The following is a 15687-nucleotide window of genomic DNA, read 5'->3' as shown; positions in this document are numbered from 1 at the left end:
GAGACGGAGCATGGGTTCACAACGCAGGGACTGACTGTGTCTTGACAGTTGGAGTTGTTTTTTTGGGTTTTGGTTTGGGTTGGGCTTTTTTGAATGATAAGCTGTGGAAACGTAAATTTTGCTTGGAAGCTAAGTTTTCAGATAGCCCCAAAGCAAGTTGGTCTCCAGCAGTGAGCAGTCCCATGCATGTTGTACCAGGAGTCCCAAGGTGTTTCCTGGTCTTGATCCATGATCCATGCCAAGTGATGGTAGCAGCTGTGCCTCTAACCCTGTACCTTGGAGCTGCGCGGGTGATAAAATGCTAGTTTTTGAAACAGGACATCTAGATCCATACTTGAGGAGATGCAGAGCTGGGTGTTTTGTTGTGGTTGTGTGTCTCCCCACCCCCTCAGTTCAGGGTAGTGCTCATCTACCAGCTTGACAGTGCTTTTTAGGGCACAGGCCTTCATCAGCTGTCACTTCAAGGTTGTTGATTAGAAAGGTGCAGTGATTACCTAGGTTAAAGCACAGAGCAGGGTGAAGACTTATAAATAAATAAGTTAAACAAGTCTTAAATTATAAATAAGTTAAATATTAATAATTTAAGTGGTGAGGAGACTAAAGCCCAAGCATGTATCTACTGGGGTATGTCCTTTTAAATATTATGTGATTGTGAAATTGTTCTCGTACAGCAGAATTTCACTGTGTTCTGTTTCAAGAGCACCAAGCAAGCAGGAGACAAACAGGAGACATTTCAAGGCTGCCTGACAGGCTTTGTGTGTGGTGTGGCACAGACAGGCCAGCCGGAAGGAAAGCTCTTTGCAGACTCCCTGTGATGGGTCCCTGGACCACACATGACAGGGTTTGCTCTGTTTGTTTGTTTGTTTATCTGTCAATTCTGACTTAGTTTAAGAAAGAGGAGAAAGAAAAAAGTTCCTCCTAGCAGCAGGTTTGTGGAGAAGGACCCTGTCCCATTCCGTAAGGCTGCTGGTAGAGCCTCTTGTACAGCGTAGGTAGTTCCTCCTCTGTGTGGGAGGTGGGTGAGGGGTGGAGATGAAGCACTTAACATCTGTGCAACTGTCTAGTAGATGTAGTGAATACCAGTACCTCTCCCTGACTCAGGATCACTCAAAACTGGGCTTTAACATTCAAGTGCAATGTGATCCTCCATGCAGCTGCCAAATAGTAAAGAAACAATCAAATAAATGCATTATTTAAAGTGTCATCACACTCCAAAATATGTAAAGCCAAGTTTTATTTAGAAAAGCCTGGCAACAGTATCGCGTTTCTGTGTTGTAATGGAGTGAACATCGGGCTTGGTGTGTAAGACTTTTAGTCTAACAGTATCCTCTGCCTGTGCAGCACAGCTGGATAGCAGACCTGGACCTTAATTTGCTTGTGTGTTCTCCCTGAAATAATTTCTAAATTCTTTTGATGTTGCTGTTCACTACAATCCTGTCGACTTTTTCTTTGATGTCCAGCTCTTTACAGAGGCAGAAACAAATTTCCAGTAAACTATCAACAGCGCACAGCCTAGACACAGAACACTGCAGTTTATGAAGCTGAGTTCTAGTTTCCAGGACACCTTGCTTCAGTGGGACAGCTGTAGCTGCAACTTTGTGACTGAATACAACAGTAGGATGTCTACGAACAAACAGTTTTATGTCTAATATGCTTTAAAAGAATGCAAATGCTGCTTCATGATTCAAACAAAAAAAACCTTCATGAATGAATTTCAGCTTCCATGACTGTAGAGATGACAAGTCAATGGAGCCATTTGCACTATGTGGGTAAGGATTTATCTGTGCCATTCCCCTAAATGCTAATGGGAGCTGTGTAGCTGAATCCCAGACTTGCCGTGCTGAAAATTAGCCCTAACTCTCCAAGGAGAAGGGTGCTAATTGGATTGCCGAGTTTAAATCCTTCAGCTAGTCAGTCTAGGGAAAGGATTTAGCACTGGCTCTGTAAAAGCTTTACATAGCTTTGCAGTGCAGTGCAGGGGAAGATTTTTTCCCTTTCTTTCCTGTGATTAATTGTGAGGCTTGAGGTGACAGGAGACATAATGAAATTCATAAATGCCAAAGGCCGTCCCTAGTCACATTCCTGGCTGTTGGTTTAGGTTAGAAACTGACAGAAGTGTGAACAAATCAAGGTTGTTCTGATAGCCTTTCAGTTATGGGGAAGAAAAAGTAACTGACAATGAGAAACCACTGGAGGTGGTTTAATGGGTATAAATTTTCAAGAAAGAGTAGTATTTTACACAGATTCAGATTCTTGGATACACAAATGACTTACAAACAAGATGTATGTTGCCCCCACTGCAGTCTGAGGGATTCCAGTTCTTTTTCACAAAAGAAGATATTGGCACAAGTTATCTAAGCAACCTGCCAAAGAAAAGCTGTTAACAAACCTGCAGCAGAACTCAAAGTGACTTGTTCTGTGTCTTTGTCTGTGACTGGCCTTGCTCTGCTTGCTATGAATTTTAAAAATCCACCTCCCTCTCTGGAAAACAAAACTTGCAGCTTAAACAAGCAGCTAAGAATTAACCTAGGACTCTTACTTCAGCCTGGAAAATACATTCTACTGCTTCCCCACATCCAGGTTTGAATTACAGTGTAAAGAGTTGCTTCACAAGTGCTGTTTTCTTAGTCCATGACAGCGCAGAACAAGTCACGTCTATGTATATATTGACCAGATACTGATGCGGTGGTCTTTTGAGCCAGCTGCCAGCAGTCTCTCACTGAGGTCTGTGTGATCCGAGAAGGACACACAATGGACCGTTGCTGTGTGGTAGTCCAGCACTGCTAAGGGCTTCAGTTTTTTCCAGCCAAAGATCCTGATGCGATGATCCCACCCTGCTGTTGCTAAAATCTTCTTGTCTGGACGAATGGTGATATCAGATATGCCGGCATTGACAAGTTTGTGTGTTTTGTAAACCTATGTGAGAAAATTACAGGTGAGTGTCAATTGTTTAAAACAGCAAAGGAGGAACTTTTGGGGATTTTAGAAGGTGTAAGTGCCCACCCATACACACTAGTATCACACAGGTGGTATGGAGCTTTTCACCACATGGTAGATGATGCCTTAGCGAGAACAATTATAGACAGAGATAGAAAAGACCTTAACTTCAGCCCATCTATCTCCAGCACCGTTCTCTAAAAATAAAAGCATTCCCTGTATGTTTTTAGTTTGTTGCATTTACAGCTATTTATATTCTGCCACAAGTAAAACTCTTGAGTCAAGGTTTTGAGAACCAGACTACAGAGCTTTGTTCTTTTCTTCCAGCTACTCTTGTATGACCTGCAACACTCTGAGCTATGGCCATGTATTTCCCCTGCTTCTGCAATATTCCCATGCGGAGCTTCTGAGCTGATGTTTAAACTACCTGCTACTTATTTCTGCTACTGTGGCCCCTCACAAAAACCCCAATAAGCTGTGCTAGCATTTACCACAGTCTTGAGAAAGGAATGCTTCCAGGAATTAGGTTACAGTGTCAGGAAATCTGTATTTCTAGTACTCCTTCCCAAGAGACTTTCATTTACACCAAATTCCAAGAAGGGGATTATGACCGAGTTATTGATTTCAATCTTGGAAGCCTTTTGTTACTGTTTGGAGACTACCGGGGCACAAGTTTCTGAGGGGTACAATTAAATGGGAAGGAATTTATCTTTAGGAGGCATTGGGGCTGCACAGGACCTGGCCCTTGGAAAGAAAAGTTCTCACTTCACTGACATGCATTTCCCCTGAAGCACAGAGGAAAAGCTCCGTTCTCACCTCGGGTAACTTGCATTACTTAGCAGTCTCTCTCTGAAACACATGGAGTATATGCACCAGAGAGTGTGTGTGTGCATGCGTATGGGAATTGCCTAGCTTTTGTCACGATATGGGAAACACATTCTGAGTGTGTGCTGACTTTGAAGTGCTGTTATTTATAAGCACAATTGGAAATGATACATTAATGTCACCTACTAAAGACTGCATTTGTAGTTATCTTGTACCAAAGCTTAATATAATTCATGTATGTTTTAATATGTTGCAGGTTGTTTGCTGTTTTTTCTGAGGCAGGAAGGGATTAACATGATGCACAGTTAGTGCAGGATTATAAGGAATATATTAATTGCAGGTAATTTTACCTCCAATATTGGATGTAGAAAACAAAACCTGCAGAAATGCTGGTCAGAGTTGGCTTCAGATGCAGTTGGACACATTTTTGAATCTTACAGGCACAAAGCTAGAAGCAATTTTTCTACTGTATAACAACTACCCAGTTACTTACTCAAACCAGCAAGAGATGCACAATTTGATGAGTAAAAAGGCTAAATGAAATTTGACATGCTGCTTAAACACTCCATACATTCCTCTCTTAAACAGGACCTGATAAATGTGTCTACAACTAGTTCAGAACAGAGGACAGCAAGTTTTGCTCAAGCCTGATGAGCAGTAAGAGGCTGCATGTGGGCCTTTTGGGGGGGCTGCTATTGTAAAACCTGTGCTTTTTGCTAGTACGTATGTTCTTCCAAACTCCCCAGTTACACCAAATAGTGGGATTTTTGTCGGTGAATGCATACTGGCAAGGGAAGGATTTATTACTTACATCACCAGTCTGGCAAATGTACGATGGGCCTTACTCTGTAACTGAGATTATTAGCTAATGGCTATAACCAATCCTGGGTGTGGTGCTTCCCATCATTACTGTCAATTATGTGGGCAAGATCCATACAGCAAAATCAGGGCGACTGGGAGAAGTTGCAGTCATCAGCAAGCTACAACTTGAAAATGAAGCCTGTAATGGTGATGCCTTTTGGCTATGGAACATGAGGGAACAGTGGGCATTTGTGCATGATCTGCAAATACAACAGGGGAGAGAGCAAAACAAACAACTTGCTCAAGGTATATGCAGCCAGGTAAAATCCCAGTGCCAGGATTTGTGCCATCCAGTCACTCAGGGGCAATTACTGTAGTCAAATGCATACAAACATCATTTCCCAGCCAGAAAACCAGCTTCTAATTAAGAGAAAAAAAAAAAAAAGGTAAGAACAGGTGAGCTGCTTCCAGCCAGTCATGACCAGGACACTTGCAGCTACTAGCAGATCCATTAAGAAATGTTGACATGCTGAGGCCAACAGATAACCGCCTCTCCTTTCTTCCTTAACACATGCTATCTATGAGTTTTCTGTTTTTAAAATCTCCCTCTCCTACACCTAAATCGTGTCTTTAAGCCCTATTCTTCTTAGAAAAATAGCCAAGATAGCAGCAGCCTTAGCTTTGGCATTTGAGGGAAAAGCCTCAGCAACCTAGACAACAGAACTTGTGCTCTTACTTACATTACAGCTTATAGACTATCTTTTCTTGTCTATTTATAAAGGAGCTGTGATTATCAGATTCCTTAGTTCTGCTTTGTTTATTCACCTGCAGAAGCTGTTTACCTCCTACCTTCTACCGCAAACATCATCACGTAATTACACTATCTCATCCAAATCAGAAGGCTCATACCCAATCCAGTCATTTGCTGACAGTGATGATTTCAGCAACTTTCTTGTAGAAGACAATACACCAAACTTTCCCCATAGCAATAAACCATGAAGTTACCTTCATCATCTATTCACTGACACTTTGGAACACTGCCACTTAAAACAGAGCTGAAGTACCATCATTGCGTCATTATTTCTCCAACGGCAGATAGCTATGTACCACATTTACTTATTAAAACCTTTTAGAATAAAAATAATGTGCCACTGAGTGGCTTTCCAATGTCTACCATTACCTCAGGTGCCTGGAATGTCAGGGGAAAAAAAAATCCCCATCTGGTTTATATTATTAAGGCAATAGTGGAAAAAAACTTAATCTATGTCCTTGACAATCTCTAGTGCTTATGTGAAAGATGCATTTTATTAGGGCATTCACACTATGCATGAAGCACAGAAACATTACTTATAGTTTATAATACTTGGCATTTAAATTTCTTCTGAGAAATGCTACTATCAGCGTGACGTGCTGAAGATGTAACCGACCCTACATCTCTTGGGAATGTGAATACCCTGTGGAAAACAATGCTTGGAATATTTCGGGTGAACAACTGCTTATTTTTCCCATGAATCATACCTGTAGCCCTGCATTACAGTTAACTCATAACTGAAATCTGCTGTGGAAAACAATTATTTCCTTTGAATTTAGGAAAAAAGCTATAATTAATATGAAGAAACAGCTTCCTCTCCAACACCAGAGTGTTTGAAGCTTTAAGAAGCCTGTCATGATGTCAGACTTCTGGGCCTTAGAAAACTAGTCTCAATACCGAGTTTCTTACTGGGACTTACCTGCTCACTTTCCTTTCTGCTTCCCAGAGCTAAGGACACGAGGTGCAGATGTGTGCCAATAGTGCCAGAAAGACCCAGGCAGGAGAAGGGCAAAAATGACCAAAAACCCCCCAAACCACAACAGCTATGTATCAGACTTGTTAACGCTCTTTATCACATTAGCTTAGAACACCTTTGCTACTTCTTCAGCCTGGAGTGCCTCTTTCCTTTCGTGTCATATTGCCTATTAAAGTTCGGATGTTCTCCTCAGTGTGTGCTGTGTAACTTCATCTCAGTTGGTTGCATTTACACCACGTGCACGGGGGTCTCAGTGCCCTACCACTCCATAAATGCTGGTTGTGTGGTGAGGCCTAACAGATTATGTACCTTCACAGTGCCCCCCCCAGGTGACGAGTCACAGCTGGATGTCCAAGCACTTGCTTTTCTTCCCGTAGCACCATTCAGAAAACAGCATTAACTTGCCACACTACCTAAAAACTCCCCACAAAAGCTGCAAGCTGGAAAAACGATTATCGTTCTTCCATGAATTGGTGTACGCAGCAGCTCTCTTCTCAGGGGTGATATGGGGGCACACAGGGGCTGGTTCAGGCCCTCTTTGTTGTACATGCAGGGGACAACTGCCACTTTAAAAAAGGTTAAAGCACTCGGTAGTGGAGAGGCTGTGCATGGACCATTTTAATTTTCATGAGCTTTTATGCACTTCATTTCCACACCCAGTTAAAACGTACTTAACCCCTTGGCACTGTTGGAACACTTGATAAAGTTGTCTAGGTTAAGCAATATTTATTGCCATTCACTAGCACAGTCTGAGCTGGTGATGATGAGATCTCCTTCTAAACCAGCCATCCCAGGTTCGCGTAGCTCAGACACAAGAGATACATCCAATTAACTTACTTTGTCTCTGGCTAGGGCTCTAAAGGTGCCAGAGGAAGCTGGTTGCCTAAACCTCATGTCCTCTTGGTGCTAGCTGGGCTACTACTCCTCTTTTTGTTTTGTGAAGTATTTTATGGAGTATTTCTGTCTTTCCCACAGTGGAAAGAAAGCTCTATCCATTCAAGCAGAACCTCTGGAAAAGCAATCCTTTGTTTCTCATTTTTATAAGTCATTTATAATGTTTAGGACATTCTGAGAGCTGAATACTACTAACGTGATAAATGAAGATACGGAGGCAATGGCTTGAGTAATGCTAGGCTTGTGTGCCTGCTGCAACTTTGGTAAAACCAGAAACATGTGAGAGGGTTTGTTTCTTTTTTTTTTTTTTTTTAAATCCTCACCATCTTTTTCTAAGTCTAGTCACATAGCACAGACATTCTAACCAGTCTGTGATTAATTAGCTAGAGATCTGCAACAACTCCTCTTCATGACTAAATATTTTTTTAGTCTATCAAACTGTTAGTGCAAAGTGGGATAAATGACACTAGAGGGCCAATGATCCTGACCTGGAGGTTCTGTTGCTCATTGAGGCTCCAGATGCTAAGCACCTTTTCAGATGAGCCCGAGATCCCCTTGGCCTTCTCCGAGTCAAAGTCAAGGCTCATCACTGGCTCCTGGTGGCAACCAAGTTGGCTCGACGCTTTTCCCATTGACAAATTCCAAAGGACCACTGATCCATCTTCATAGCCAGCCAGAAGCAAAGGTTGTGACCCACAGCTGAGCTGATCAAGAGAAAAGTAAAATTGAGAAGTAAATAGCCTGTTAGGAAAATTACCATCCCCAGATAGGTTTCAGTCCAAGCACCAAGAAAATAAAACAAAAGCGCTGACTGGCTTAGGAGTGAAAAGTTCCGAAGTCTGAATCTCAAATCTTGATAGTCCATCCACTTACAAAAAGCATCACTAAGTAACTGCTGACATACACTTACGGTTTTTATACCTACATATAAATTTCTGTATTTATATAATATATATCTAACCTACGCATATATACACACATACATACAGAAAATTTCTCTGAAAATCCAGACTGATGTCCTCTACAACACCTGACAAAAGGCTGCCTGAAGTTTTCAGAAGCTTTACTTCATGGCCTGCACTTGGTTTGCGTTCCTTAAAAAAAATTACTTGGAGCAACCGAGTTCCTCTCAAGCTACACAAACCCGCATGGACACTGAAAGAAGTGCCGTGCTTCAAGCGTTCAGTTTCACCTTGCCAAGTGTAGGGTTACACACAGGGATCATTTACCCAAGCACACCATAGTGCTTAAAGGTAAACACTGAACCTCTGTCAGGAATCTCTGGGCGAGTCACCAAGGGGTTAACAGGCGCCTGAGCCCCACTGTAGCCAATTGAAAGCTATTTTGATTAATGATGTCACAGGCCAAAGGGCATGGCACCCTGGGCAGACACCTAATTTATTTAAGCCTCTGAAATAACTCAAAGAAGGGAACATTACTGGATTACATGTCACACTTAAGGAAAGTATTCATCATTGCTCCAGCCAAAAGACTAATGACCCCATAAGCAGTAACTGCTTATGTGAGTGAAGATGCAAATCCCTAATGAAAAGCAACTAAAAAACAGGCATCTGTTAATGCCAGTTATTTCTTTAATAGAAGAAACACCAAAATAAAGACACTGGGGTTACAACCACCTCATGCAGGCACACCTAAGAAAAGTATCTGGTAGGTTATTCAGCTCTTTCCAAACGCCATCTGATCCTACAGGATTTGTTTCCTTGACATTCAATCCAAATAAAGGTAAAGGACATTTATAAAGAATTAATTTTTACTGGTATCATGTTATTGAATGACATTCTTCCAACTTGCTGGCCGTCAATGTCATGATACAAGCCTGCAGTGGCCAAAGGCTCCCTGCCTCTATTAAATGGCCCAGACTATTCTCCCACTGGTTGTTATTTATTCTAGGGGGAGTTAAACTAACAAGAGATGGGTGGTCTAAGTCTTATTAGACTGCTGAGTAAAAGCCTCATGCTCTTTCTCAGATTTATTCAGCCTAGAGAATTGCTTGAACAAGGAACGGATCTCACTGAGCAGAGAAGAAAATTGTCCCTTATAAGAAGGAAACCAAAGGGGAAATCCCCTACATCATCTTTCTGAACAGGTCTGTGCACACCTGGGATCCTGCAGGAGCCTCATTCCTTGCTTTAAGATAGGGAGCATGCTCTGGCTAGAAAGGCCTGCAAAGAAGGTCTCTCATAATGCCCAGAACTGTGCACATTTTTTTCTGTCAAATTTTTGATCTGCTAAAATAACATCAGAGCAATGAATATGTGTCAAATATACGTGAATTAATGTCAACTTACCAGGTATTTTGAATGAAGAGTACCTGGTTTTTAATACCGGGGAAAAGTTAAAATCTGAATGAAATGAACATTCCAGATCTGATTTATATTTAACAAAGGGTAAAACTTTCAAAGCAAAATAAAGTATTTCATAGGTACTTCAATTAACCTTAAAAAAAGCCCCCAGAATGGGCATTTTAAACCCCCCCACAATTATTTCTACTGCTCTTCTAAGAGCACAGGACTCCTCCACAGGAGCCATAGCTTCCATTAGCCAGGGAAAGACAAGGTGGATGGGCAGGGTCGGCTCCTCTGCCTCACTCCAAATGGGATGGCCAGATTTTCCTAGGTGCTCATAACCCTCATTAAGGTCGGAGAGACAGATGAGTGCTCAGCATTACAGGAAATACCAAGTAGAACCTTTCTTTTTCCTGTAGGTATCTTAGCTTAGATTTGAAACCCAGTAATTTGCAAGTGAGGTTAACATTGGTCCATTTTAAAAACAAAATACTGTGTTCTATGAAATGAAGGTCTCCCACACTACTTCTTCCTGACTTTCCCCAACCATATGAAGTGTAATATTTTAATAAGTACGTATTCTTAAACAATAAAAGCTATTGAAAGATCAGGGGAGCTCTCAGCCTGGGCTCACCAAGCAGTGGTTCACAATGGCCTGTTTATTTCAGTGCCTAATAACGGACACTCCTGGCTAAAAGTCTTCACCATTCATGTTCTGTTTCAGTGGAAAAATGAAATTATAAATCATTGTTCTTCCTAAGCAGAACATTTTGTTGTTGCATTTGGATAACTGTCAAGGAAGGAAGAGAAGGTGATTTGCTGTCAACTCAACAGGAATAATTGCTATAGTTTATATAAAGTAGTAACTCTGCATTTCCAGTTTCTACATGTATTATTCCTGTTGAATTATTTTGTTTGCACCGTTACGCAACATGATGCCTTCCCCAAGGAGTGCAAAAAATGTAAGGGAAGACTATCCTTAACTCCTGCAAATCCTACTCCACCCAATTAGTAATAGCAGGAAGGTGTGAAGCTGAAGGGACAATTAAGAATGTGAACCTTCACAAGGAAAACCCCACTGAATGAACTAAAACATTTAAGGACAGATCTGGTAAAACGAGAGGGAAAAAAGTTCCAAAACAGCAAAATAAACAGCTGCAAGCTTTTCAACTGCTTAGGCGAAGCCAGTGGGGCTTAATCGACAAGCCTAACCTAAGCCTCAATTTCCTTCTGCGCTAAAAGTTTCTAATTCATGTGCATTGTTTCCCTGCCACGTGGATCTTTTTTTATTGGCATTCATAAAAATATGATAGTACATGGCTGCAGCCCCCAAAGTCTTGTTGGACAACAACCCTGAGCATACTTCCTTCAGACCATCTCGCCATGTCAGCTTCTGTTTCAACTTGTTAATTTACTGTGCCATAATCAACATCAAATAGTCTCTTAGGCAACACGTTACCCATAAGCGATGGGGAGTGCTCACCTCCTGGGTATGTCGATATTGCCCAACAGAGTCATGTACAAAGAAATCCTGGATGGCCTCTATTCAGGAAGGGGTGCAGCTGGGTTAGCTTGTGTTCCTGCTTTTATGGTTACAGGGTTACTCAGTGAGCCACTTCCAGTGAAACCACAAACCAGAACGCAGAGCGTCCCTTTGGTACGCCACATATAATTATTTGCCCTTAAGAGTATCCTTCTCCCCTGTGCTTTTAAACCGAGTTGCACACATTTGTAAAAGAGCAGAGACAGCTGTGAGACTGTAAGGGATTATTTCTCCTTACCTGTTGCAGTCTAGGAAGTTGTGGTGACTTCCCAAAGCCAGAATCTACATGGAATAATTTACCTCTCCCAGTTCCCAGTCCAGTTTTTTCCCTACTGGCAACAAAATTAAAAACTACATAAAATTAAGACTCTGCACCTGCTCCGCTTCTTGGAGGAATAGCAATATTAATGCATGTAGAAAATATGGCAAGACAGAGGACTTTTTATACAGGCAACATTTTCAACACTGAACATTTTCTCAGTTATCTTCATCTTATTAAAAAACGTCCAGGAGACAGAAAGCCTCATTCATCTCATTGAGTACTGAACACTGATTGCATTTTTAGGAGAAACTTTCTGTTTAATAACAGCCTAATCAGTCTATTTAATTCCTCCCCCTTTTTTTTTTTTCTTCTAAGTTTTAATTACAGCATGGGACTTGAACTGTGGCCTCTCCTGCTTTTGTCTGAAGCCAGCAAGTGAATTCCTCTGGACTTCAGTTGGTTCAGAACCTTGAGTGAAGACACTAAGGCCCTGAATTCACAACCAGTTGATTAATTTTTTCAACTGAAACCAACACTAATGTTCAGCTGAACCTGCAGGAATAACATACTTGAAATCAGCACGGATGGCACTGCGGACCTCTAACAGTCTGCAGTCAGGGGCTTAAACTGGGAATTGGCTTTGCCACCAACTTAAGGGCCAATCACCTCAACTCTTTCCTCCCTCTACTGCCACCATTTTGTACCACTTGTCTTTCTCTGCTGGCACCCCATAAACATCATTTGCTGAATACTCTGCGAATGCGGGGGTGTTTTTCTTTAACTGCTTTTATTTGCCTTTTTGTCCAAAGTCAGTACCACCATAAATATTTTGTTCCTATTGTACATCTGGAATAGAAATGTTCATAGAGTGTTTCCTTGTCCTGAGGGCACCGAAGTGAACGCAACCTGCCATTAAAATCACTGTTTTTAAGTAACCCAATAACTTCTCATCGTTCTTAATGCAGTGAGAAACCATATCAAACAACCGGCTTTGGTAAGTCACTCACTTTCCTCTTGATTGATGCAAAAAACATATCTCTCCTAAGGATACAAAGCTTTCCCTGAACATTTGCAAATCTTCCATTAAAGCTTGGAAAGCTCTGAAAGTTACATTAAGGATGTTCACAAATCTTTCCCCCCTTTAATAGTATAATTACTTGATTGGTTTGATAATAAATCAAAATCCAAGTGAAGAAAGATTCATGTGCTTCATATAAAATGAATCACAGGGAAAACATTTCACAATTAGCAGGCGCTCTTGCCTTACCTGCCATAACTTCAGACACATGGGCATGCCCAGCTTGGCACCCACCTCTGGCTTCAAGGTACAGACTGACGTCTTGGATGGCAGCTCCAGAACCTGAACCTGACATCAGGAAAACAAGAGTATTTGGTCAGGCTCCAGGTCAAAATTCTGCTGTTAAAAACACAAGTCTTTTAAGGTGATTAAGGTTTGTTTAAGCTCTTCTAGTAAAAACTGTCTGGAGGAAACTGAGGAATGCATGTTAAGTTGGAGCTGTAGGGGAATCTACAGCCGTCTAAATAAATGCATTGTTTTAGGAAAGACCAGGCAAACTGCGAGAACGAACACATCTTCTTCCACTTTTCTGCTTCAGCTGTATTAGTCTTCCCTCCATCCTGTAGGTGATACTGTGCATGCACTAGGTAATACTGCTTAATCTGAAAACACTTCCCTCCTTCCTCTCCCCTTCCCCGTTTTCCATCTCTGTTGTTAATGTTTTAGTTATATTCACTTGTGGACACTTGCATCATCTCCTCTGTTCTGTCATGGTAACACAGAACTTGTGTGGAATAGGCAATATATATACCTAAGGTGGGTTTTTTTATTTAGTGCCTGACTGCGCTCCAGAATTGCCTGCTAATGCAGGCTGGAGCAGTGATGGCATACAGGTATTTTTAACACAATATTGCCTGACGCTATTCAAAGCAGGGTCAGGCAATATTGTGTCAAACACGCAGTCTGTCTACATAGCAGCTGCCACTGTTACTTGTAGTGACAGTAATGAACTGTGCGATGGAAAAGAACTGTGGATCTGATTTTTTTTTTTTTTTTTTTTTTAATAGCATTGAGCAAGTCTTTCCTCTGCCAAGGAAGCAGCTCATTTCCACCTCAGGATGATGGGAGGCAAGACCGGGGAGCCTTCCTTTGCAGTCTGGCACTGGAAGGTTTTCAGTCTTGATTGACACAGAAGTGCCTCGCTCTGGGCTGATTCTCAAGCCTGGAACTATGGAGAAAGAGTTCTTAGGTATCAAAAGCTTGCTGCCAGGAACATCGCTGTTTCTCAAATGCATACTTAATCACTAAGGTGATCTTTTGTTTTAATTAAATAAACAATGGTCTGCGTATTTCGTAATATTAAAGGACTTCAAAAATTTGATAAATCCAGCATCGCCAGCCATTCTAGGCTATTTCAAAATATGCAAAAGCCCAACAGTGCTGTTGGACAGCCCCAGTCATGCAAATTTCCTTAAGCATCTGAGATGAGGTATTACACAAATACGGCTCCTCTGGGAGCTATCAGTCAAGACCACAGCAGCTGCGATGGCTTTCTGATCCCATACCTTTAGTTCAAAGCTTGCCAGAACATCTCCCTATTTCTAGAGGTTGTCAGCTGGGCTGCCAAAAGCCAGCTGCACTCTAGGGCTGCAAGGCGACAATGCACTAAGCACAATACGCAGAACACTTTCTAAAGCCACTTCGCAATGGAGCAGGAAACCGTTCTCCAGATTTGAGGAATGGAGACTACAGCAAAGAGCTGCCCAATCCCTAGATCAAACCTATGAACAGACCAAAGTTTGATCATCTGGGAATTCTGGTTCTTTGGAGCTACACTCTTAACAAAAGATGCTTTTATCTTGGCAACTTCCTTGCCATCAACGTAATGACCAAGTTAGCCGTTACAGGAAATGGGCTATGAACACGAAGATGACCTGCTCTCAGCTTGCGATGTTACTGGCTCTGCGAAGGGCACTGCCTCCTAGAGAGGACTGAAACTCCAATGGTTACGTAGTGAGGAAAGGTAAATGCGCTGTGATAAATGCTCTTCTGCAGGTTAAAAGGTAAAAAGCACAACTCCTTCACTTTAGCTTGATTAAAAATGCACAAACTGGTACAGAGGCTACAGCTGGGCTCGCAAAGGACAACATAAAATGCGAAGACGAGAAAATGTTTTTGCAGAAGGTAGGCAGGCATGAGCTGCCTATGGTGGATTGACATTTCCAGAGACTGTCTGCATTAGAGGCAACTGAGCCTTAGAAATAAATACTATTTCATATATTTTGACAACTGTAACCTAAAACTTCAAGTTCTGTGTTTATATTGGTTTTGCTTAATAGGAGAAAGATTTGCCTTTGCCTGAGGTTAATAGTGTTCCTGGGTGGCTAAAACTGGCCACAAGGAAACACACCCTTTTTCACATTAATAAAGCTTTTAACATGTTTCTGGCAAATTGGCAAGAAAAGTGCATGTAACTCATAATTGGTGATTTAAATGCAATCATGAACAAATAAATGCCTGTTCAGATCTCATTATTTATGGACTGAACCTGCTTTAAGACAAAATTACTCTTTTTTTGGGCACCAGCCAAGCATAAACACTTATTAAGTCTTAATTTTAATCATAAGCTGCAAATGTACTGTATCTCACACAGTGCTGCCTATTTGGAAGCACGACATATTATGGGATCTTATGTGAATTTACTGAAACCTGACACAGTTCTAATGTAAAGGTTCATACACGGAGTGGAACTCTCTTACCTCAGGAGACAGCAAATCAGTATCAGTTTGCAGGGCCCAAGCAAACAAATGAAAATAAACCAGAGATGAGTTGTAAGAGACATTGGGGTAAACGTCTTCTCTTTGGATCAGATGCTTATTTAATTCTTCATTACCAGAATGTGTGTGTGTGTACTCTTTGCCTAACACAAAACCTCTTCTTGGGCTGACACAAGAATGCGCTTGTCAATTTTGTTTAACTTAAATATTATTAAGCAGTGCTGTAAAATGGAGAGAGTTTTCTGTTTGATCAGAACACGGTATGGGACTCGGAATGGTTGTATTTGCTGGTACAGTGGATGTGTCTACAGGCTTAACTCAGTTCTGTAAAAGGTTGAACGTTCTGGCTGTGAGCCAACAAAGTACTTAAATATGTGCTTAACTTCTGAATAATAAAAAGTTCACATTTTCTTGCAATAGAGGCACCATTCCCACTTATTACTTCGTATATAAAATATGCAACTTTCAGTTTCAAAATACACATCCTATAGTCCAGAAAAGCATGTGACCTTTAATGAACAATTTGCAATTGGCGAC

General features: G+C 41.4%; 2 protein-coding genes across 6 annotated transcripts in view; both read right to left on the bottom strand.

The window, feature by feature from the left end:
• Window positions 1-2184: 2184 nt before the first annotated feature.
• GNB1L (G protein subunit beta 1 like) overlaps window positions 2185-15687 on the bottom strand; it is a 43416-nt gene continuing 29913 nt past the window's right edge. For all 5 annotated transcript variants that reach the window (XM_005445216.4, XM_055704019.1, XM_027813945.2 and 2 more), the window contains exons 5-7: window positions 12623-12721; window positions 7733-7948; window positions 2185-2916 (exon numbers count right to left, since the gene is read on the bottom strand). In XM_005445216.4, coding sequence (XP_005445273.1) covers window positions 2656-2916; window positions 7733-7948; window positions 12623-12721 — 576 coding nt within the window. In that variant the 3' untranslated portion in view covers window positions 2185-2655. The remainder of the gene's footprint in view (window positions 2917-7732; window positions 7949-12622; window positions 12722-15687) is intronic.
• The window catches only part of TXNRD2 (thioredoxin reductase 2), a 94452-nt gene continuing 87319 nt past the window's right edge, over window positions 8555-15687 (bottom strand). Inside the window, exons 26-27 of the mRNA XM_055703991.1 lie at window positions 12623-12721; window positions 8555-11444 (exon numbers count right to left, since the gene is read on the bottom strand). The gene's annotated coding sequence lies outside the window, so the exon portion shown is untranslated. The remainder of the gene's footprint in view (window positions 11445-12622; window positions 12722-15687) is intronic.

This window comes from Falco cherrug, chromosome 1, assembly GCF_023634085.1.
Source record: "Falco cherrug isolate bFalChe1 chromosome 1, bFalChe1.pri, whole genome shotgun sequence".
In the NCBI taxonomy this organism is placed as follows: domain Eukaryota; kingdom Metazoa; phylum Chordata; class Aves; order Falconiformes; family Falconidae; genus Falco; species Falco cherrug.
This window is presented reverse-complemented; position numbering and strand designations above follow the sequence as displayed.